This window comes from Polypterus senegalus, chromosome 10, assembly GCF_016835505.1.
Source record: "Polypterus senegalus isolate Bchr_013 chromosome 10, ASM1683550v1, whole genome shotgun sequence".
NCBI classification, from domain to species: Eukaryota; Metazoa; Chordata; class Cladistia; order Polypteriformes; family Polypteridae; genus Polypterus; species Polypterus senegalus.
The window spans coordinates 26,771,746-26,797,355 of NC_053163.1; the positions used below are offsets into that span (position 1 = coordinate 26,771,746).

Here is a 25,610-nt window from a genome sequence, read left to right on the forward strand (position 1 = left end):
TGTGGTTTGATGGCTTTAATATTATTCAGAATTGATTGCATAGTAATGCAGCTTACCGGTTACATAAATGAAAACCTTCAGGTATAGTGGTGAAGTTAATTATATAAACCGTTCAGTAAGGATCACAGCGTTCGACTTTGGTCAATTCTCTCTTAAAAATGTATTACCAGAAGACACTCCTTGAATCTTTTTTTTCTTTTAGATAAAAACACAAAATGTTGACAACGGTGAAGAAATTTCAGATTTTTCTCCCCAGGAATAAGGGCAACTTTAACAAGAACAACCACCCAATATTTAAAAAAAAAAAAAAAAAATTGAACCACTGCAACTCCTCTCTTTCCCATTAAAAAATGAATTGCTAACTTTGAATTAAACCATTATGAATTCAGGGATGTAATTTCAGTTTTTGGAGCTCCACCTTACTCTGGATGACCTTTAGTGCAGACATCTGCAAGATTATTTTGGAGAACTAAGAATGTCTTAGAAGCAACAAAAGTTGAAGTTTAGGTTTGCAATTTTACTCTTAGCTATGTTTCTCTTTTAAATCAGTCTTATCATCCCACTTTGTGAAGAGAAAGGTAAGCATAGTCAGGGAAGCTATGCTCCCATTTGGGTTTTTACACCTCTGCACTGAAAACGGTCTACATGCAACACTTTGGTCTGAAACGCGACATCAGTGATTCAGCTGACAAAGAGTTACACTGGAGTCAATATACTGAAGCTTAAACCCAGGATAGAGTGGTCCAGTAAAGGAGGCCTTGAAACTGTGTAGGTGGGTCACTGTGTTTGACACACTATAGAATGACAGGATGCCCGATACACAGTCTAGATAAATACCAATTCGGTGGCTTTGAGGGATGCTTAATTCAGTCTTTTTGTTATCATGCCAAACAGAGTAACTTGAAAGAGAGCAATTCAGACACCAGGACTTATCATTGAGCCCAAGATGACATTCATCACCTTTTCCTTTCCTGCTGATTCCTTTATACGTGACTCCCATCACAGCCAATCTTCCAGTCCATTGAACCTCCCAGTAAAACTGACCGCCATACAGGCTCTCGTTGCAAAGGACTTGGACACACTTGTTAAATCTTTCAGGGTGATAATTGCAGAACTTGGGCAATCTGTTGTATGTGGCTCCTCTGTTGTTCTCAGACAGCCAGAGGTTTCTGTGGGCAGTATTTGGGTCCAACATGAGATGACTGTAGTCTGATTGGAAAGAAGAGACAAAAATTAAAAGAAAATAAATTAAATCACCAAGGAAACTTTATTGTTCTAAATTGATTGTTTAAGGTTTGTATAATTAGCACCAGTGAAATAATCTAAAAAGAAATTAGCATGTCATATGTGCTCTACAAAGAGGACAGTCTCATAATGCAAGAAACCATAAAACAAATTAACTAATAATTCCATGCAGTGAAGGAAGGAAAAATTCCACAGCTCAGAAAAAGCCTCACATAGGCAATCAGTTTATCCATTTTAAAATATTAGTACTTTAGTATTATTTAGGCATGCAGAACAGTAAAGTCTGATGTCAGCTAGGAACACTGCTTCTAACTTGTTTCATGTCAAACAGAGCCAATTGAAAAATGAAAAATGGATGCTAAGGCATACACAAATATGTCAAAGAAAAGTCAGCCAAATGGCAGAGTTTATGGGATGATCAATGTTAATCCTAGTCTCTTGTAGTGGGGTTCACAAATCATCCATTAGCAAGTGTGTATTCTTTGTTGACGCCTATTAGATCCATCAAATGTATGTGAAGGCAATCACAGATGTCTGTTTTTGCATTTATCTACAACAAAGTAAACGATCTCTCAATATTCGTAATGAACAGGAACAAAAATCTTAGCACATGCCCATTTCAGAACCATTTAATGTAGGGGAAGTGTGCATGGGAAAGATGATCCATTTTCAAATTAAACATGTTTCAGGAACAGACCGCAGAGTATGATTTTAAAACAAACAACTCAAAGTCTTGCAGCAGAAATTGAGATAAACGTGTAGCACTTTACATATACTATTGTAACACTGGCATCCATTAAAGGTTAATTTCAATTAATTTATGCAGTAAATCTCATATTAAGATTTAACAGATTAAAAAATGTTTGGTGAAAAAAATAAATTGCATTTTTTTATTAATTGTTACCACCCAGACTGCATCACTAGTGGTGCTGCACAACTGAAGACTTCTTTTATTAGTCCTGTGCTTGATTAAATATTTGATGAAATGTTTAAATATGCAAATAAATTGTTCAAACATTAAGTAATATTTTACTGCATCGAGTAGATGTACAGTACACAAGGTGGCACAATTACACACACACACATTCAATCCATGCATGAACTGCTTGTTTGGTCATTTTGTGTAGGACCATGCAAAATAAAAGATTAAATAAAGAGTTGTTTGCTTTAAATAAAATACTGTAAACAATGTTAAAACACAAAACATACAAATGTGTTAAAGCAAATGACCTGAGAAATTAATTTCTCTCATCCCATTAATTTTATTTACAGGACATACATCAACAGGAGATTGCAACAGAGAAAATATCAGCAGTGGAAGAAAAAACTACAACATAAAAAAGCAAATATAAAAGGCTACAAAAGTTTAAACTTGAATCATTATGTACCTCTAAAACCTGGGGGCATTCTAAAAAGAATTAATAAGCATCCTTAATAAATGCCATGTCCCAAATAATACAGAAAGAGACCAGCTGAGCGTTGGTTTCCTTGCATTTGTTACTTGTACACATTTATATTTCACACACATAAAATACAAAAGCTGGTAGTGATAGGTTTCTGAAGCCTGTTCATTAAAGGTTGTACTGTTTTATAAATATCTCATTTCAGCCATGACAACTTGTAACCACACTTTCCAAAATCTTGGTCCATGTATTTGTCTTAACTAGATATATTCATATCTACAATACATTTGTGCATATATAACAGCAATTAAGACAGCAAAGCATCTTACACAACATGGGAGTCAAAAAATGTATACAGGTAATTAAAAAATATAATTGTGACTAACAAAAATATCCTTAATATGTTGTTGAGGATTTCAGAGGCAGCTTTAATAAATATGTACATAAAAAAAAAGCACGCACATGAAATAGAGGATTTCCAGGGAGTTAGCAACTCAGTGAAAGACAACTAAATATTTTTATTATATATATATATATATATATATATATATATATATATATATATATATATATATATATATATATATAGTGAGTGACACAAATTAAGTATATATTTTTTATTTTTCAGTATAAAAAAAAAAAGCCAATTCTTTTCAAATAAAAAAATCTTGCAGTCCAATTCTAACCAACAAATAGGACCCTTTTAGACAACCGTGATCTTTCTGGTGTGTCACTTGCAGAGGAAGGGGCAGGGACAGCTGTACATACAATCCTGGTCTCAATAGTTACAGTTGCCAGAGACTTGGAGAGAAGGTCCCTTCTCCTGCCACATGAAAACAGACAGAAAAGCGTTACATCTTGATGTACGATCTGGGGTGTTATCAAGTCAATTTGCTGAAAGTTCACTTTAATACCATTTCCTCCATATGCACGATAGGTGTGCAAAGAGATGGACATGATTAAAAACTACCTAAAGCTAGTATTGCTGTACTTGACGTCCGTTTTCTGTAAACAAAAGTATCCCAAGATTAATGTTTAGCCATTAGTTATTATTTCAGACCATAAAACCTCAATGCTCCGGACTTAAAATCCTGAGATTGTAGATTCAAATCCCATTACTGACACTGCACAACTCTGTATGTCAAGTCACTTCACCTGCTTGTGCTCCAATTGGAAAAATTTGTATCTCAAATGTTGTCAATCGCCTTGGATAAAGGTTGTTAGTCAAAGAAGTAAATAACAACAACAATCTTTTCCAACAAACTATTAAAGTTCTCCAAATAAAGAAATGTGTCTGCAGTTCCAGATTTTTCTGGGGACATTCTATTAAGTCACTCAGTATTATAACTAATTATACACACACAAATAAATATAAAATAGCTGAAATACTAACATTGAATGCAAAGCAGTCAATAAATAAAACCGAAAACTTTACAGCTTAACAAGGACATTAAAAATGGAAATAAACTGTAGCTTAAAGATATAAAACAAGCATTCTCTTACATTGTATAAGGGCATCTCTGTCCATTGGCTGTGAAGACTGTTCAATTAACAATGAAGTGTCAATCACTGTTCATTAAAAACAATAAGAAAAAAATGACATTAATATAGAACATTTATGCAAGACTAAGAAAGCAAAAATTTTATCGGAAGCCACCTCAGGACCTCTCTAATCTGGCTAGTATCTTGTCCCGTTATACCTGATCTATATGAGAATTGTCCAATATTTTTCTTCACATAATTATGCTTGTTGATCTCTTCCAGAACGATGATCTCCTTCTTCTGAGCTTCAAACAACAGTTAAGAAGCAACAGTCTTGTTAATATTTTTGTTAAAATTCTAAATTTTAATAATAAAAATGTATTTTTTCAAATATGCTCACAATACTTCGGCCCCATATCCAACAGTTTGATGGATGGAGGTCTTACATGTAAGTTTTGCTAAAGTGAAAGAACTGGATATTACAAGAATATCATTTGGGGTAGTATAATACCACAAACTTGTCTATTTTCTATACCTACTTTATCCATTATAATGTCACAGAGAAGCCAACCCCATTCCAGAAGCACCAGGAATAAGGATAGTATTTTAGTCCACCTTAGGGAACACTAATGCAGACACCAAGAATTTAAATCAGTTATACTCATTTCTCATCATGCTGGAAGAAATCTATGCGAAATCTGAACTATTGTGAAATGGGGCATATCTGCTAACAGAGAAATTGAGAGAGAGGTTGGGAGCACGATTGGGTGCATAAATCCAGGCTATTAATGCTGTAATAAAAACAATTCTAACCACTAAACTATTACTAATCAAACTAGGATTAAGGTTTTTCTTAATTCAAAGGTGCTCATTTGTGGGAGTTTATTTATGGAGAAGACAGACAGAAGATTGTGCACCTTTCCACAACCAAGAGTATTTTCTTGCAATGGTAAATCTGAACATTTTATAACATAAGAGTACTTTTATATGGGAGGGATAGAAGACAGACAGCGAGCAAGTTATATTTATCCTATTTAATATACTGACATTTATTTCAAGGTATCAGTTATTTCACATTTGTCATATGAAAAGTAAAATAGCAAGCTTGCCATTTTTCAAGTCGAGGTTATTTCCTCACAATCATGGTATATGCTAATTTGCTAAATGAAACTGCATTTTAAAAGTAAAGCATTTTTTATAAATTTGAAGAAAAAAGAAAAAAAAAAAAAAAAAACACTAAACCAACCTGTTCTTGTTTTTTGAAAAGGAGGCAAAGGGTTCCAATATGAAAACAAAAGCTTTAAAACTTGCCCAGTCTGAATCACCAAAGTTTTTGATTAAAGAAAGCATGCATTCCAAATTTCTAAGGTATGCTTGTGAAAAAAAAAAAAAAAAAAAAAACCACTATACATTTTACAAAAGGTTTACTATACTATTATCTTGAGGCAAGGATTATTTGCTTGTATGCCTGCAGTGGGGTGAAGTTTTGACATGGGACCCCCAATATCCTTCACCATATTATAAAATTTTTCAAATCCTTCATCTCATAAAAACAGAAGAGTAAGCTACTTTGTTAAATTTTATAAACAAATGCTTCAGTTTAGAACACAATTTCATGCGAAAAATTAACATCTACCTTGACAGTAAAGAAACATTTAAAAAATATCAAGCCTATCCTTTAATATTTTAAGCAAAAATGTTTTATAAAAGGTGACACATTTGCTTTTATTAGGAAATATGACTCCTAAAATACAAAAAACTAGATAACACAAACCAATTATTAAATTTGATTTAATGGAACATTAAAGATCTCAATCCTAAACTTAATGGTCTTTAAAATGCATACCACTTTTTTCCATTTAAGTCTAAAACAGCCTTTGAAAAGAGGACCCGTTTATAACTTAGATATCATTCTAAGCTGAAAACAGATTTGATTTAGCAGGTATTTCACTTCAACCATGATTATTATTAAAAAAAAATAAAGTTGGAATATTATTTCATAAAGCAACCTTGTTTGTAGCTTCTGATGAAATATCTGATTTAGGGACCCACTATATTACAACACTGATTAAGAGAATTAATAAAACTAATCTAATTCTAATAAGGGGGCGGCACGGTGGCGCAGTGGTAGCGCTGCTGCCTCGCAGTTAGTCCCTGCGTGGAGTTTGCATGTTCTCCCCGTGTCTGCGTGGGTTTCCTCCGGGCACTCCGGTTTCCTCCCACAATCCAAAGACATGCAGGTTAGGTGGATTGGCGATTCTAAATTGGCCCTAGTGTGTGCTTGGTGTGTGGGTGTGTTTGTGTGTGTCCTGCGGTGGGTTGGCACCCTGCCCAGGATTGGTTCCTGCCTTGTGCCCTGTGTTGGCTGGGATTGGCTCCAGCAGACCCCCGTGACCCTGTATTCGGATTCAGCGGGTTAGGAAATGGATGGATGGATAATTCTAATAAGGCAGTGAATACTTATGTACATGTGATTTCTCAGTTTTTTTATTTTTAATAAATTTGCAAAAACCAAGTAAACTTTTTTCTCGTTGCCATTATGGGGTGTTATGTGTAGAATTCTGAAGACAAAAATGAATTGAATGCATTTTGGAATAAGGCTGTAACATAGCAAAATGTGGAAAAAATGATGCGCTGAAAATACTTTCCGGATGCACTGATAGCTAACAATTCATAATGAAAAGTAATCTCACTAATGCCAAATATAAATATAGGTAAAATTCTGTTACAACGAACTCCCAGGGACCTAAATAATATTTCATTCTAACGAAAATGTCGTTGTAATGAGATTCTACACAATCCTGCTGAATTGCAATCATTTCAGCGATTGCTGCGTCTGTGAAAGTTTGTTTGTCCGTTGCTGGGGCAGGGCTAAAACAGGCTTATAGCACTGCAGTGAAGCGACACAAAAGCAAATCATAAAAGATAGGGGTCGCGCTACAAGTCCCTGTCTTGCACCCCAACACACGAGGCTGAGTCTCTGTACTTTAGCAAAGCCAGCTTTATTCAGCTTGAAACAGAAATGCTTATATTTATTGTAGCGTGATCTGCCACTCTGCTATACACAGACACAGCAGTCAGGCAGGGTTGAGGCCAGATCAGTGATCAAGTAATCCTGTTATCTGCATTAACAATGTACTTTGCATCATCCATTGATATCTTTTCTGTTTGCTTTGGCAGTGAGACGCAGCATAGGTTTGAGCCTGCTGTTGCCCCGACAACAGTTAAACAGTCTTCTATAGACACGGAGATCGGACTTAGTGACACTCTTCGGCGTGCTGTCTAGTTGGGGGAGGTCCCTAGAGAGTTTACAAACCTCACATTTTCTTTAATGAGTGCCGCATTAATAGTATTGTTTTTTGAACGAGCATCACTGAACCACATAAAAACTGCTTTTTCAACGTCTTCAAATGCAGCTCACATATGTTTGCAATCCAAGATTTTTCTTCTATTTTGCTCAGTCTTTCAAGAATGTTGACAGCATCGATGGTGAAATTCCGAGTTCACTGGCAATGTCTTTTTTCTTTTTGCTGCAATCGAGAGCTGCAAAAATGTAAAGCTTTTTTTTCAAATATGAACTGTTATAGTTTTGTGTCTGCCATTTCTATAGGAGGGTGACAATGAGTTAAATTCCAATGGATGTTTTTCAAATTTTGACGAGCAATAAGCAAAAGGTATCACTGAAAACCGCAGGAAACAAAAAAGGCAAAAACAGTACGAAAGTTCAAAGAAAGGAAAAAAAAATTACAATGTTTCTGTTTGGGGATCATTGTGCACAGCTGAGCTGCAGGTACAGAACTAGCTGCTCTGTGGATGATTCATTCAGGCATTTCAAGGTCTTTTGGGCACTTCGTTGTAATGAAAGTATCTGCTGAATGTGCTTCATAGTAACAAGATTTCTATAGACTCACATCATATGGGGAAACTGTTGGCACCATAAAAATACTTCCGTTGCAATGAAAATTTTGTTGTAAAGATATTTGTTGTAACGGAATTTTACCTGTATTTACAATATCATAAGATCTTAATTGTGTGTTAAATCCTGCCTTAGTGTAATTTGTCTAAAATGGCCCTGATAAATCATTGTCAAGTGCGACATTGTTTTGCTCCCACATCCCTTCCCCTCTCATCTTTTCTATAGTGCATCACACTTCTTTACTAATCAACTGTTTCTTTTTTTTAAGGAGCGCAAGATGCAACTTGAAATTACAAATGTCTCTTGTAACACCTCACATCTTACGGTTTAAATGTGGTCTGGTGTTTTGCCACACAGATTCGATAAAACAAACAGAAAATGTATAACATTAAATAAAATTAAGTATAAATAAAAATATATTCGATTATACACACACACAATATATATCAATTATATCAACACTACACTCGACTAAGCAATCTCTTACAGACTTGTCATAATGAACGTAGCATATAACATACTGGTAAAAACTATTATATTTAAAATCTTTAGCTTAACAGAAAAGCTTTGCCTTATACAAAAAAAAAAATATGTAACATCCATTTAAAAAACTGAACACTGAGGACCTCTTGCAATGTATGGAGAAAAAGTAGAGCTCTTAAAATGCACCACCCTATATTCAAACTAACTTCATATTTTAAACATCTGGATACAGTAAGGAAACACTTGCATATAATCATACACTTAAAAATTAAATGACAAATATGGTCTTACTCAGTACACACTCAGATTTGTTGACCGGTGGAAATTCCTCATTGATAGACTTCTGAGTATCACTTGCTGCATAAAAATGGAAAAAAAAGAAAGAGTATTTAAAAAACACTGTTGGAAAGGCTGAGTATTAATTATCACGTTGAGTATGGAGGAACATGATAATGCTAAACAAATTCACAACAATTATAATATGAACCACACTCATAGCCAACGCAGTGTTGCCTTAATTTATATTTCTACAGGAAAATGCTGTATATATTGGCAGGCTCTTAAAAGTAAACAAGACAAATATGGTCTTACACATTACACTTTCTTCTATGCTCACTGGCTCCGGTTCCGATTCTTCTTGGTTAGACATCTGAGCATCACTCACTGCATTACAGAGGGGAGGGAAAAGAGGGGGGTTAAAAAGGAAAAACAAAATAAATCCGATGCACCATGGTTGAAACACTCAACTCATTAAGACTTATGCCACACAATACCACTGTGTACACTTCTGTCTAACTCAGAGCTATAACAAGCTCTTAAAGTTCTGCACAGGGCTGCTACAGCTCCAAGATGTCATGCTGGCTTCTCAAAGCATCAGCGGGTGCTTTTTTTTCTGGGGGAGTCGGGGTTTGGGATGTTCCAGGGTTGACAGCAAACACAGTATATTCGCTGTAAAAAACTTTGGTGAATTTCACCGATAGATATTTGAAGGCAAGACAAATAGCCAGTTATTCTGAAACTTGCCTTGAGCAGTTCGCATTGCCACTGTGCACAGTCCTATACAGTGATCCCTCGCTATATCACGCTTAGACTTTCGCGGCTTAACTCTATCGTGATTTTTTCCTCATACAAGCTTACGTCACTACGCATGCGCTTTCTGAGAACTTTTATCTAAGCCCTAAACGTGCTGCTTTTTCTAAGCCTTCTGAAAATAAAACTAAGCACCGGAGGAAGATGCTTACTATCCAGGAGGTGGTGAAACTCTTGGATATGATTAAAGATGGCAATACCCTACAAAAGCCTCCTCACGCATATGAAAAGACAGTGCCAGCAACTGCCTATCAAGATGTTCTTCAGCCGCGCACCCAGATACCCACTGCCTACTCCTAGTACTTCTTCACTGAAGACAACGCACCTGCTGAAGATACTGCACCACCTCTGAAGACTCTCCTACTGAGGTCGTGCCTTCATAGGTTAGTGGTTGTGCGTTTGTGTGCAATTAAATGTACAGTACAATAATCTACTACATAAAAGCGTTCGGGATTGTCCTTCCATCCCGTGAGTGCAAAGCGTAGCGGTATTCCGCTTATTACAGACTTACTACTTGCGGCTTGAGTGCAGCGGCGCGATGTGAGCAGAGTTCTGGTGCTCTCATCGTTCCCTTGCTTTTGTGCGCGATGCGCTGGAAAAATAGACAAAATTATGTCTGGAAATAATTAATGTTGATGGAGTACAAATGCCTCACCGCGTAGTAAATATCAGGGGAGATGGTGCTTGCTTATTCTCATCTATAGCTTATTTAGTGCATGAAACTCCGTCTTTAGCGGTACAGATTCGGGCTGACATTGTACGACTTTGGACAGGCACCTGAGGGGATAAAAAAAAAAACTTTTCGGGAGATGTTATGAATGGGCACTTTGATGTTCTCATTCCCTACACTTACATGCCTGATATACACATGAAGCGCACAAAAACTGATGATAAAAGTCGAGTAGCCTTAAAAGGCAAGTCGCCTAGTAATATGATATTTGTAGCGTCTAATATGTCTTATTTTCTCTTATTTTGTCTAATATATTGGGTAATACGAGTGTAATGGTGACTAAAGGGTATTATTTCAAGTCTAGAGGGCTCTAATAATGTTAAAAAACGTATTTAGAAGGTCGTAAACAGGTTTTCTATACTCTAACTGTGAAAATATTCGATTTATAAATAAAGAATCCTACTTCGCGAAAATTCATTTATTACAGTAGAGTCTGCAACGGATTAACCGTGATAAACGAGGGTTCACTGTATATATATATATATATATATACATGGGTAAAAGTGCATGGTGCATGTGAGATTTCCCCTGTGACCATGAACTGCACACACACACACATATATATATATATATATATATATATATATATAAAAAAAGTGTATAAAACAGATGAATGCTCAACCACACACCTGTGAACTTGTTCCAACATAATCAGAGAATGATTCTGAAGTCTCCTTTATGGAGACTGTATAGGATGCTACTAAAAAAGCGATTCATTTTGTCTTCTCGTAGAACTTCCTAACACTTCAAGTTCAAAGATTTAAACTCACTTCTGATCTGTCACATCATAACTCTCAAAGTATGCATCAAGCTATTTCAGAAGTAACTCCATAATGTAATAATGTTTTCAGTACATTGTTTCTTCAAAATGCTCTATTTAAAAACCATTTTTCTGTATCCATTATTAATAATTTATACTAATACTTTACAGTTCAAAATAAGGTAGTAACCATGTGCACAATAACTGTGTTAAAGTGCTTTATACAAACTGAGTATTGTCATGTCCAAACTAAAGCAACCTTGATCAAAATTAGCTTTGATAATCAACGTTTCATTGTATTTTGAAACTCTTCTTATATATAAATGTCTACGTATGGAAGTGTGTGTTTGTCTGGCCCGGAAGTGAGAAGTATCCCTTTTACTTTTCCTCCTGCCGCTAATGCACAAGCGATGCGAGCAGGTCTGTAAATCGATTCCTCCTAGGAGAGAGATGCCCAGTGTAGCTCATTTCTATTATCTGATGTTTCTACATTTCAGTTTATTTTCTGACGATATCAATAGTTTCTAGGTCCCCGGTCTTTCTACAGCACAGGATTACACAGTTAGTATTTCAATAAAAATCATGTAGACTTCAAATTTTTGGTCGCAAGAATACAAATTACTGTCTAAACTGTTTAATACATCTCTTTCCAAATTTATAAACTGTATTTAAAATTTCTTTAACCCTTTCTGACCTAAGCCCCAAAAGTCCGCCTGGGTATCTGACTGCAAAGTAGTGATGTTCTATTCTACCATGAAGTCTGTTCTCAGTACATAGTTAGCTTTCCAATGATATCACTTATGAAGGACACAATATAAAATTGTGAAAACTCTGTGCAAACAAACATAAAAACAGAAATGATTTGTTATTCATGGAGAACAAACAGAATGAATAAAATGGAATGAAAAAAATGAGTTACAGTTGCAAGTAAAATGACAGACGTTTTGAAGTTGCCTCTATACTTGTATTAGACCGTAAAGTCACGATTGATTGCACTATTATCGAGTGTCATCCTATTCAGTAATAATTCAGTTTTTCATTCAAGCCAGGCACTGTGCAAAATAATATTAGCCTGTATTGAGATTACTATAAAAGTATAATAGAGAAAAAAATGTCCAAACACATCATAAAGACAAAGTTGGAAGTAAATCTTCACATTTCACCGATTAAAAAAAAAAACAAAAAAAAAAAAAAACACACACACACACCATACACACAATACAGACATACAAAATGAATGTAAAAATTAACAAGACCTTTTCTGAACTGTAAAAGCTACTACAAGCATCTGCTGTCCTTATTTACCAGTATACTGTATATCCCCACTTCTTGTAGCAGAGTTCCTTACTGTTATATTACAAAGCTTTACATTTTCTAGGCCCATTCTACATCACAGCAGAAACTCATTTAATTTACCCAAGATCATAACAAAGGATGGCACTCCACCAGGCTGAGCACATTATGCCTTGCCTACATGACTAGCACAGCAGCAAAGCACATCTGTACATATTGTTCACGCACAGAAAATGGTAAAAACCATGCAAGTAAATAGGTAAAGGTAAATAACCTGAAAAACACGTAACTTGTATACATGTATTAGTTAATAAGCCCAAAATATAAAAGTGAGCGTTGGCAAAATATTAACACAGTCTGGACAAAATGCTACCTATCTGTCATACTATGTTGATTAATCTCTGGTCCGAAATAGTTCAGCATAGCTGTTGGATGGACTGCCGGAAACAGACAACACGGCCATCTGCATGAAAGGAAAAGCTGAGAGAGACAGAATGCCATTGCATGCCTCAATTTTTATGGTCTTTGAAATGGCCTTTGTCCCACGGTAAATAGTTCCCAATGACTCCGCTCAGTCCACTTGCCGGACACTTCATGAAATTTCATCACAACCACCTGTATTCTCTTTGGTTAACTAGCCAGAACTTGTTTTTTGAAAGGTCTTTCCTAAGATCTTAGCAGTACTGGTACTGACATGTAGAAAGTACAAAAACTGGAGTCTAAAGTATTATTTTTGTTTTTCTAAGTTCAAACAGCCAAGTGAAAAACTTGAGCATACTTTTTTCTAACATAGTGGATGTACCATGATTTTATCCTCATTTAAACAGTATCTTTGAACAGAAGTGATATGATTGAAAAAAACAAAGTTTTCCTTTGTTATGACTTATTCAACAACAAATAAACAGATATGTCTGTTGAAAACTATGCATAGTACAGTAAACCGCCACGAAGACACGGTTCAGGGTTCACGGCCTCAGTCGTTCGCGGATTTTTCCTTAGAACCTAACCAATTATTGTTAGCGAAAACCACAAATATCCTCTGCAATTTTTTATGGCTTTTTTCGTGGCAATACTGCACTGTAGAGAACAGGAAGCAACCGTAGAGGAAAACGCAGCTTGGAATGGTGAAAGTAGCCAATAGAATTTGAAACTGTAACTCCCAGCAATCACTGCAGTGGCTCCGATTAGTCTTCTGCTGAGGGTTCAGGGGCTTTTGGGGTCAAAGGATGTTAGCGTGGCTTTTAAAAAGGGGGCCGGTGACCAAAAGAAAAAAAAAAAAAAAGCTTTTGTAATTTGTGTTTCAAGTTCCTGTCTCTCTGTCTGCCTTCTGTTGGGCTTCCTGTACTTGTTCGTTTTGTCCTGGATCGTTTCGTAGTTGGGGTCTGGATTGTCTGCCGCCTGCCTGTGTACATGAGGACTGTAAGTGGATTCATTGCTATCCTTCGAAAAAAGGAGCGCTCCTGAACCCATCCACCTGTCTTCACCATTTCAGGAATTACCAGTAGGACTATCTTTACATTCCCATTCAACATGCGTATCTCTTGACCATCTATCTTAATCATTACATTTCATCTGTTGTAATTTTTCACGGACTTTATGTGTGCGGGTTGGGTCAAGGCTGGGTGCGTCCCTGGAATCTCCACCATAAAAATAAATAAAATCACCGTCTTCGACAGTGTGAATCTGGACCGCTGCAGCGTTATTCATTTCTCCTTGCTGCTGACTGACTGCTGCTCTGCGACGCATCTCCACCTGTGTTCTTGTGTTTTCCGTTTTGTTCTTCTTAATCCTTAAACCGCCACAACCAGCTATAGACGTTTCCCAGTGCCATTTGCCAGCACGTAGGAGCAGAGTATATTCGGCGATGTACATTCATTGAACGCCGCAATTGGCTATTGTTGGCTCCCAATGCAATTTACCAGCAAGCCGGAGCTGATCAGTCAGTGCCGTACATTCTTTGAGCAGCCAGCTCATGACCACTGCCGGCTCCTGCAGCCTCACTGTCTCTGGGATTGAGCCACTGCACTAGACTAGCCCGCCAGCGTCAGCGTTTTTTATCAATGGTGTCAGTTCCACCTTGTACATATTGTTCCAGTAGTTATTTTTAAAATAGCTTTTACAGTTCATTGGCAGTGTGTAAAATGATCAGTGTTGCAGTTAATTGTGACGCTCTTTACATGGGGGGAAAAAAAGTGTTCCATTAAAATTTCACTTTTTCTTTGTGAATTGTGACAGTTACTTTACATTCTTTTTTTTGGGCAATTAAGCTGAGTTTGAAATTAAATTAAAGTGTTTTGGGGGCATATTCAGGGTTTAAATTATAAAAATAGGCATTTTTTAACCACATCCGTAACTCGCAGTTTTTTCACAATTTGCGGGTGCTCGAGGAATGTAACCCTGCGACTTTCAAGGGTGTACTGTACACCCTAGGCATTAATAGCTGGTTTTGCTCCTTTTGGCTGAGACATTCTATTCTACTTCAGAACACTTTCAGTTGGGCCTCAAATCTTGTGACAGACAGTTTCTCATTATCCTCAGGAATCTTATGGTACAATAAATAATTCATAGTGGTTTCTGCGACTGAACTGTTGAGGACTTGAGGTAGCAAAGCCAAAGCCCACAATATAAACGTCTACCGATATACTTTACAGTTGCTCCCAGGTACTGGGGCTCTTAGAGACTTGCATTTTGTTCTTTGGCTGTACTTGCTAGGGCGGCCTAGGCAGGGCAAGTGGACAGTTGTTTGAAATCTTTAGGATCTTCAGGACTGTGGAATGATTGATTTTCATTTATTTGGAGATCCTTTAAAATTACCTTCCCAGACTCAAAGCCATCTAGAACCTTACTTCTGAAGTCCTCAGGGAACTCTTTCAATCTGTGCAGGTTAATAACACATATGTTAACAGGAAAGAGTAAGCCCAACTAAATGTCTCAGGTTTAAATTTTAAATAAGGAAGGTTCCTCCATGACACTTAATAATGATGGTCTATCTATTCGAACTTGATCTGATGCATCTCATTCTAATTTTATGTATTTATAAATTTAAGGGGGTAATTATCATTTTCCATATGCGAAACTTGCAATTATGATTATTTGAATTATCTATACTAATAAAAGGCAAAGCCCTCACTGACTGACTGACTGACTCACTGACTCATCACTAATTCTCCAAGTTCCCGTGTGGGCAGAAGGCTGAAATTTGGCAGGCTCATTCCTTACAGCTTACTTACAAAAGTTGGGCAGGTTTCATTTCGAAATTCTACGCGTAATGGTCAGAACTGGAAGCTATTTTTCTCCATTTACTGTAATGGAGTTGAGCTGGATGGCGTGGGGCGGAGTTTAGGTGTGACATCATCACGCCTCCCACGTAATCACGTGAACTGACTATCAACGCAGTACGTAGAAAACCAGGAAGTGCTCCAAAAAGCGCTATAGAAAACATGCATTATATAATTGAGAAGGCTGCAAAACAATAAGAAGCGAGCGACTGACATTTACAACCATATTCATGAGTGCTGCTACTTCAGAAACAAAGCACGGTGTAAACTTAAAGTTTAAATTAAGTTCATAGGGATCTTTATATAGACAACGTCTTTGCATCCTATGAACAATTACATTCCAAATTTAACATTCCAGCTACAAATTTCTTTTACTATCTTCAAATCAGGAACTTTGTTAAACAGAACCTTCCAGATTTTCCTCATCTGGCACCCTCATCCACGCTGGAAAATTTATTGCTCAATTTAAAGGAGTTAGACTCCATCTCTACAATATATAAAATCCTTTTACAATCCCTTCCTTTCAAAGATCCAAGAGGACACTGGGAAAATGATCTCTCAATTAATATATCAGAAAAGGAGTGGAAAGTAGCAATGCAGAGAATTCACTCGAGCTCCATATGTGCAAAGCATACAATTATACAGCTCAAAATTATATATCGAGCACATCTGTCTCGACTAAAACTCTCCAAAATGTTTCCAGGACATGATCCAACCTGTGAACGCTGCAAATTAGCTCCAGCCTCACTAGGTCACATGTTCTGGGCCTGCACCAAATTAACATTATTCTGGACAAAAATTTTTAATTACCTCTCAGACAGTCTTGGACTCACAATCCCTCCTAACCCATTAACAGCTGTGTTTGGGGTTCTTCCAGAGGGTCTTAAAGTGGAGAAAGACAAACAAATTGTGATTGCATTCACTACACTTTTGGCACGCAGACTTATTCTGATAAACTGGAAGAACCCAAACTCTCCTCTTTTAAGTCAGTGGGAAACTGATGTGTTATATTATTTAAAATTGGAAAAATCAAATACTCAGTTAGAGGATCTGTGCAGACTTTTTCAAAACATGGCAGGATCTAATCAGTAATATTTTGAAATAAGTTTATAAAGCACAGAGAATTTGTTGATTTAGGTATTTTTTAAAAGCCTTAAATTTTACACCGTTTGGCTTGCTCTCTCTCTCAAGGGTGGGGATCGATCTGTTCTTAGCATAATTCTTTTTTTTTCTTTTTTTTTTTTGTAAAAATGTGATTGCTATGTATTGATTGTAATAAAATTAATAAAATTAAAAAAAAAAAAATAAGTTCATAGACAGGCTGCCACTGGTGTTTGTCATGCCCACAGTAATGCAGGATACAAGTTTAATCAGAGGACGCAGGATATAAACGACAGTTTTGATAACTTTGTAACCAAGTTAAAATTGCTGGTGAAGGGCTGTGCTTATGCAAATTCCGAGAGACTGTGTTTGTGGGGGGATTGACAGTTAAAGGGGGTGGGGAGTCACGTCATCAACTCCCCTCCCATTCACCTCATTTCGCTCTGAGCTGAGCTCCACAGCTAACGCCGTCTTCCGAAGCAACTTCGTCACACTGCCACCAAATACTCACAGAAAAATCCACAAGTTAATACACACCCTGTCTAGAGAGTTTCTCCACACTGAATGTATTCCTCGCGTCCCCTTTATCCCCTCTGATCTCCCATTTCAATTCAGATGCCTCCAATTTCCAGTAAGGCTCTGCTGCGCGATGACAAGTAATAAGTCTCAGGGACAGACCCTACAAAACGATGCCATTGATTTGAGGCTATAGATAGATGCGCCAGCAACACTCATGACAATGACAAAACAATTACATTGTCAATCATGTTACGTTATTATTAAAATGTTTCATTTTCTTTTTCATTATTTCTTTAACACATTACTTTTCCGCTGCAAAGCGTGGGTATTTTGCTATATATATATATATATATATATATATATATATATATATATATATATATATATATATATATATATATATATATATATATATATATATATATATATATATATGTGTGTGTGTATCTATATATATGACAGCAACACTCATATCAGTGACAAAACAATTACATTAACAATCATCTTACGTTATTTTTAAAATGTTTCCTTTTCTTTTCATAACTTCTTTAACACACTACTTCTCTCTTGAAGCTTGGTATTTAACTAGTACATTATAAAATGTAAAGGTGGCATGAGATTTATTATATCAATTTTATATACAGATACTGCTTGAATGAAGATCAAATCTTGATATGTTCAAATATGTTAAAAAGGAAAAACATTTTGCGGAGATTACTTAGTTTTCACGTGACTGTAAATGTACACGACTATAATAATCAAACACAAAAATAAATCTCTACTATTATGAAAGACATGGAACGATGAGACAGGTTTTTAGTCATAAAGGTTAAGTATTTGGGCTTATCTTACATTGTGAAGTATCCACTTCATCCTTAGGCTCCGAAATCTGCTGATCTGGTATTACAACATTCTCTGTGAAAAAACAACAATCAAAATGTGTTAGCACTTCTTTGGAAATCTAGCCAAAGGGGGCTTCATTCCCATTAAAAAAAATAAAATAAATATATATACTCATATACCTTTACCTGTTGCAGCAGGCTGTGCAAAATGATCTATGCAAATTGCTTCCAGATGCTCTTTAAGGTTCAACAATTCCTTTCTCAGAAATTCAATAGACAATTCAGTAGACAGAGAAATATTGAGTGAGGCTTCATCATCACAACGAGGTATAGAAAGAGCACTAAAACTCTACGACAAAAGAAGAGGAAAATTCAAAAACAAAGTCCAAAAAAAATAAAAAATAATAAAAACACCCATGTAGTGTGCATCATTTTATTTTTGAAACCTTAAGGCTACCTGAAGAAAGCTGATGTGGTCATCTGCCTTTGTAAGATCACTCATCTCTCGGTTACTCTTTTCAAGGTCTTTGATCTCATCTTCTATGCGCTTGATGAAATCCTCTGCCTTTTCTACTTCCCTCTTCTCTTTATCTCGAAAAAGCTCAATCACCTTCTCAAGGGAGTTGCTCAGTTCTGCTAGGACTTTTTCATATTCTTGTATTTCCCTTTCTGAAGAAGCCTGAAAAAACGGGGGATCGACAAATGAAATACAAGCAAATTACTTTTTGCTAACAATTTAAAGTGCAACAAAAAACTTGGCAAACTGAGCTCTAATGAAATGCCATGATTTATTAACCAACCTATTTCAAACTTGAAATAAGACTAAAAGACAAAAAAAACGGATTAGCTATGCTTTGGGAGTTGAGGCCTAAAAGGAGATTGACTTTTTTTAATAAAGCATACTTTATCAACCACAGAGAACTTTATGAAGACTAGATCAAATTAATATTTGGTATCACCAAACATTACCAGAAGCTATTCTTATTTATATTGAACAATAAATAAAAGGAATGGTTACAGGAAGGTCTTGTCAGAAAGTTTGTGATATTGGGGACTCTTTCTTCCCAAAGTCAAAATGAACTACTTTTAGGTTGATAGACAACAAATAAGCTAGATGAATTGTCTGCTCTCAAAGCAGTTAACAGCATGTATAGGTACTATGACATCTTCTGTTTGACGGAGAGCTGGTTTAAACCTCATGTAACGGACACTGTTTAAATGCTGGACATATTTCATTATATTTGAGCAGAGAGCCACTGAATGTGGGGGGAAATAGACAGGAAGATGTTTAACTTATTTGTGAATAAGAAATGTAAATGAGAACAAAGTACAGTTAAGACCACAATTTGTAATTCAGATATTCAAATTCGGGCTGTCAGAATCCACAAATTACATAAATCAAAAATGTTTATACTGCTTCCTCTGCAAATGGGGACTCAGCAAGAGAAATAATTTATTCTGTTATAAACACTTCAATGATGACGCATTCTGACCCTGCAGTCATAATATCTAGTGACTTTGTAAGAAACCATGACAAACTTCCATCAGTTTGTGTCCTGAAAAAACAAGCTAATCCTTCCTTAATTAAATGTTAAAGATGCCTTCAAGTGTAAACCTGCAGCACCTCTGGACAGATCTGACCAATGTCTGACACAGCTAACTCCCAGCTACTAGCTTGTAACTAGATGCCAACTTGTTACCACTATGATAGTGAGGAGGTGGAGACTAAAGGCTGAAATAACCCTGAATGATTGCTTCCAAAAGACAGAGAGTAAGAAATGATGTGCACGTTATATGGGTATAGATATCAAGGGACTAAATCACTGCATCACAGATTATGTTAATTTCTGTGTTAATACTGTTGTACCCAGAAAAACAGTGAGCTGCTTTCCAAGCAAAAAACCCTGGATTATTAAGGAGCTAAAAGAGGTCTCCTGTATTTATGTCTTTTTTGGGTAGTCCGGAGAGAAGTGCGTTACAGTAATCTAGTCGACTGAAAACAAACGTGTGAACTAATTTCTCAGCATCTTTCAGTGATATAAGAGGTCTAACTTTAGCTATGTTGCATAAGTGAAAAAATGCTGTCCTAGTGATTTGATTAATATGCAATTTAAAATTCAGATTACAGTCAACAATTACCCCTAAGCTTTTTACCTCCGTCTTGACTTTTAATCCTAATATATCCAGTTTATTTCTAATAGCCTCATTGCAGCCATTGCCAATCACTAAGATTTCAGTTCTCTTTATTTAACTCGAGAAAGTTACTTTTCATCCATTCTGAGATACAATTCAGACACTGTTAGTGAATCAAGAGAATCAGGGTCATCAGGTGCTCTTGATAAGTACAGCTGTGTGTCATCAGCATAGCTGTGGTAGCTCACATTGTGCCCCGAGATAATCTGACCTAATGGAAGCATATAGATTGAGAATAACAGCAGACCCAGGATAGAGTCTTGTGGAACAACATATTGGATATCATGTGTCTTTGAGTTGCAATTACCAAAACTAACAAAAGAATTTTCTCCCCGACAGGTAGGATTCAAACCAATTTAAGACACTGCCAGAGAGGCCCACCCATTGACTAAGACAATTTCTAAGAATGTTATGATCAATGGTGTCAAATGCAGCACTCAGATCTAAGAGGATGAGAACAGATAAATGGCCTCTATGCATTTACCCGCAAGTCATTTACTACTTTAACAAGTGCAGTTTCTGTGCTGTGATTTGCTCTAAAACCCGACTGAAATTTATCAAGAATAGCATGTTTATTTAGGTGGTCATTTAACTGCATAATGACTGCCTTCTCCAGAACTTTACTTAAGAAAGGCAGGTTAGAGATGGGTCTAAAATTTTCAAGAGCCAAAGGGTCGAGATTATGTTTCTTAAGTAGGGGTTTAACTACAGCAGTCTTAAGACAGTCCGGGAAGACCCCCATATCTAATGATGAATTTACTATGTCAGGAACATTATCAATTAGCACGCCCAATACTTCTTTGAAAAATTTGTTCATATTGGGTCAAGGGCAGGTGGAGGGTTTCAGTTGAGAATTATTTTTGTAAATCAGGTAAATCTATCCTAGTGAAAGAGTTTAATTTGTTTATAACGGAATGCTGGGGTTTAGGAGGATCCTTAGTGTTGGGGAGATATACTATGTTATTTCTAATATCATTAATTTTTTTGGTTGAAAAATATAGCAATAGCCTCACAGTTTTTACTGCAAGTACTTAGGAGGTATTCATTTGAGTTACCTGGGTTTAACAGATGGTCAATCGTAGAGAATAAGACTCTGGGATTACTAGCATTGTTATTTATAATCTTGGAGAAATAGCAGTGCCTCTCAAGACGGACAGTGTTATTGTATTCTGTTATTTTGACTTTTAATATTTCATAGTGGATAGTTAGTTTAGTCTTCCTCCATTTACACTCAGCTCTACGGCATGTTCTCTTTAAATCAGACACTCTTTGGGTCTTCCATGGTATAACAATGCTAGAAGATTTTTTAACTGTCTTTTCAGGTGCAACCATGTCAACAGCAGCTCTCACTTTAGTATTAAATCTTTCCACCTTTCTATTTACATTATCCTCGCTGTTATAGTTGGCACTATAAACGGACTGATTGCTTAGAATGTTTGTAAGTTTTAAAGCTGCTGCTGAGTCAAAAGAAGCGTTTAACAATATGCTTCTTATGGGTGCTTTCTATCATTATTTCTGTACTAAAAAGTAGAAGAAAATGGTCTGATAGACACGTATCAATGATCTGCTTTATATCAACTTTTAGTCCTTTAGTAATTACGAAGTCTAATGCATGACCTGCTTTATATGTAGGCTGATTAACAAGCTGTCTCAAATCAAGAGCCCAGGCGGTTCATAAATTCTTTCACTTTTAGGTCACACTGATTATCTATATGAAAATGAAAAATCGCCAACTATTAGGAGTGTGTCATAGACAAATATATATATATATAATATATAAAGATAGATTGATAGATAGATAGATAGATGAATGAGAGAGAGTAGATAAGTGCATGTACATTTATATTAAAGCAGTGTTTGTGACTGTCCATTAATAGATTGATTGTGAGAATTTTTTTTTGTTAGATAAATGGTTAAAATTATTTTTTAACTATTTCAGAGAAGTACATTGCACAAACCAAATTAACAATGTCAGCTTGTAATTATGAGAAGCATTTTTATGCCACATGTATTAACTAAATATTTTTGCATATATTTTATTAAAGTATGTATTATAATTAAATGTTAGCTATTGCAGTAATTGTGTTATTATTGTAATATTGGGATGTGTTGGATCAACAGGTAGCTCCACCTCACAAATTACAGGAGTTAAAGGATCTGCTCCCAACATCCTGGTGCCACATACCACTGAAAATCGGCAAAAGGATTGCCGAGTCCATGCCTTAGGCAGATGGTCATAATGTTACTGCTTATCAGTGTGTGTGACCCAGTATGTATACATAAAACTATAAATACATTTACATTTTATTCCAGCGCAGCTGTATCTAACAGTGCAGGATATATGCTTAGTGCTGCTATAATAAAAGGTCCTTTGGTAAATGCAACAAAATGACCATCTACTATTAATGTATGTATATATTTTTCACAAACTACTCAATTAATCATCAAAACAATTTGTGCATAACTTGATTTTGTAACAGAGTCAGTTACAACATAAAAAAAATATGCATGAAAATAAATGTTAAATCTAAAGGAATGTTTTACTTGAAAACAGGTATAATGATTTTATTCTGCCTACAAAAAAAAAAAATATATATATGTTTAACATTTAAATATAACAGATGAGAAAGGAAGACAATCCATTGCAGAAGGTAAAGGACTTTTCTCTAGAATCAGCTACTTAAACTCGATTTTCAAGCAATCCAAAACAAACCTTAAGCTGAAGAATGACTTGCTTTGTCTCATCTAATTTCTTCCTCCTTTCCTGGATTTTGCTATGGTTTTCTGTCAGATTCTCTTCCAGTTGGATCTAAGAAAAACAAAACACATAAAAGGCACATTAATAACAATTTTGCTGCCACTTAAAAAAAAAAAGAAAAATCTCATACTTCAGTCTAAGCACAGTATGTATGTCAATCTGTTTCAGCTCTCTGAAAACGCAATACCAGGCAGTACATTGAAGCACTGCAAATTGCCACAACATGTGAATAGCCTATTAGATGCAATTTTGTATAGTGCCTGATATGATCACTATAAAAAAACACCTTCTTTCAAAGTCTAAGGCCACGACTTAGTCTTCTGTAAATCAGCAGAAGGAAGAGGCACAACCATTGACATGCTGCAGGCAAGCATATTAAGCCAACCCACTGTGTCCCAACTGTAGCAAAGGTTTCAATAATGCAGGTGACATCCAAGATCTGGTCACCCCCCAAGAGACCACAGCAGATGAGGAAGCACAATCAGATTGATCCATTTGAGAAATCATTTCAGATCTACTACCAGTAATGCTACTGATAACTGCCATCATGGCACAATGGCTATGCTAAGGTCAGGAAAAGAGACATTATCATGCTTAACATTTTTGCCATATTTTACATGTTTCAATGGTGAGAGGCATCTGTAATTTACATTTTTTGTAAAAACGGAGTTGTTCTAAACGTTCTGACTAGTCAACACATATACATCTAAAGAATATTCAAAAAGTCTCGCGCGTTGCAGTGCTTTCCGGATGTCCCGCCCTTTACTCGGCTCATAATTGGCCAATCTCAGAAGCCACACAAATGGGATCCGTCGCATCTGTTCCGTCATGTTTTTATTTTTGCTTTACATTTGTGTGTTACTTATTAAAACGTTCATTAGTTTCTATTTTGCACGCTTCCGGAATTAGCACTTCGATTTTTTTTTAGTTCTATTAAAATCGGTTTACATTGTTAAAAATAAGGATTGCGTCGGCATTCGGAGGCGGAGTTTCAACTTCCTTGCTCTTCACAGATGACTTCGAAAACACTGACGCACAAAAAGTCGAGAAAAGGAAGCTACAATGATGTTTGGAAACGGACGTTTTAAAGCAGTTATAAACGTCCCGGGTTTCTTCATAATATTACCAGATATAAAGGATTTCCTTCCCGATAAGTAAAAGATGTAGCACGTAATTTCAACACGTATCCAAAACCCTAAACTTTAAATATATCAGTAGGTGGCCATGCACACCTTGTTTATTTGTTAACAATTAAAGATCAAAACCCAAAGTAAGTTTTGTTTCCATCACAACAGCGATCTGCTTATAGACATTTGCTATTTAGGACCTTAAACGATAAACGAACCCCCGGTAAATTCTTTGAAGACGTCAACCAGTTCCTTACCTGTTTCTCTGTCCTTTCGGCCTCGACCGTGAGTGTAACATGGTTTTTGTGCTGGATCTCCACACATAGACAGCACACGTATTCTTTATCAGTTCTACAATACAATTCCGTTACTCTATTGTGTTTCTGACAGAGCTTATCTTGCAGGTTTCTAATTGGGTCTACCAGTTTGTGGTTCTTCCACGGACCCCCTCTGTAATGGGGCTGGACGTGCGCTTCACAGTATGAAACGAGGCAAGTCAGGCACGACCGCGAAGCGCGCAGTTTTCTCCCGGTACAAAAATCACACTCCACATCCCCTGGTCCGGCGCAGCCTTCTTCCAAGGGTCCCAGCCGTCTCCTCTTTATTCCGTCAAAAACTTCCGCGACTATCGGATTCCCGCGCCGGGTAGACCTCGTGCTGAAAGTCTCGTTACACTCAGTGCAACTATACTCCTTCGCTTCATCCACATCCTCGGCGCATAATTTAATGCATTTTAAACAGTGGTTATGCCCGCAACGCGCAGCAGCTGGCTCATTTAACATTTCTAAATATACAGTATTTTTAAACGACTCACGAATAGAAGCGCCGTTTATATCCGCCATAGCACAGCGTTTGGACACATGCGTACGGTGGCCGAGAAGTACCAAACTCGTAACATACACGCGCCCACAACAAACACCCGCCCACTTTTTAAGAAAGTGAGAGCGAACGAGCGAGCAATAAAGACGCGGGGGAGTTTTCAGTTATCTAGTACGACTCTGGAATGTGACATGTAGGAAGATAAAATTTATAACATTATGTTCAAGTCAGCGTACTCATATTCAGGGACGTGGCTTAACTGGACTCATGGCAGGAATGAACTCTTGACAGGTAGTCAGTCCCATCGCAGTGCTTAAACAGCCGCACTCACGCACGGACGACAGAATCGCCATCAGTCCCAAGTAACAGTGAAACACTTCACAGTCTGCATGAATTAATTTAGTATAAACACCATCTACGTGAAAAATGAAAATGACTGTAAATAGAAATTCAATCCAAAACTACTATTTTACGAACAAAAGGGGTTCTCAGACTTTTTTTAAACCAAAGCCATCAGGTCTGCACACCACCACTAATATGGACCCAGTGCTGCAAAGCCAGGCGTGATCTTG

The 25,610-nt window shown here is 36.5% G+C and overlaps 1 protein-coding gene across 6 annotated transcripts; it reads right to left on the bottom strand.

Moving 5' to 3' along the window:
* On the bottom strand, nucleotides 1–25,100 carry LOC120536982 (tripartite motif-containing protein 16-like). Of its 6 annotated transcripts, none has more exons than XM_039765566.1 (10): nucleotides 24,477–25,098; nucleotides 23,048–23,143; nucleotides 18,599–18,820; nucleotides 18,328–18,490; nucleotides 18,152–18,214; nucleotides 9,121–9,192; nucleotides 8,821–8,886; nucleotides 4,349–4,435; nucleotides 4,152–4,217; nucleotides 1–1,209 (listed from the first exon to the last, which is right to left on the bottom strand). In XM_039765566.1, exons 1-10 carry the CDS (start codon nucleotides 25,059–25,061, stop codon nucleotides 674–676), a joined length of 1,956 nt encoding a protein of 651 aa, XP_039621500.1. In that variant the 5' UTR covers nucleotides 25,062–25,098; the 3' UTR covers nucleotides 1–673. The 6 variants fall into 6 exon arrangements, 5 of the variants coding, with proteins under 5 accessions (XP_039621500.1, XP_039621499.1, XP_039621501.1 ...); XM_039765565.1 differs by having other exon boundaries at nucleotides 18,322–18,490; XM_039765568.1 differs by lacking the exon at nucleotides 1–1,209 and adding an exon at nucleotides 3,258–3,471 and having other exon boundaries at nucleotides 18,322–18,490; nucleotides 24,477–25,100.
* Between the last annotated feature and the right edge of the window lie 510 nt (nucleotides 25,101–25,610).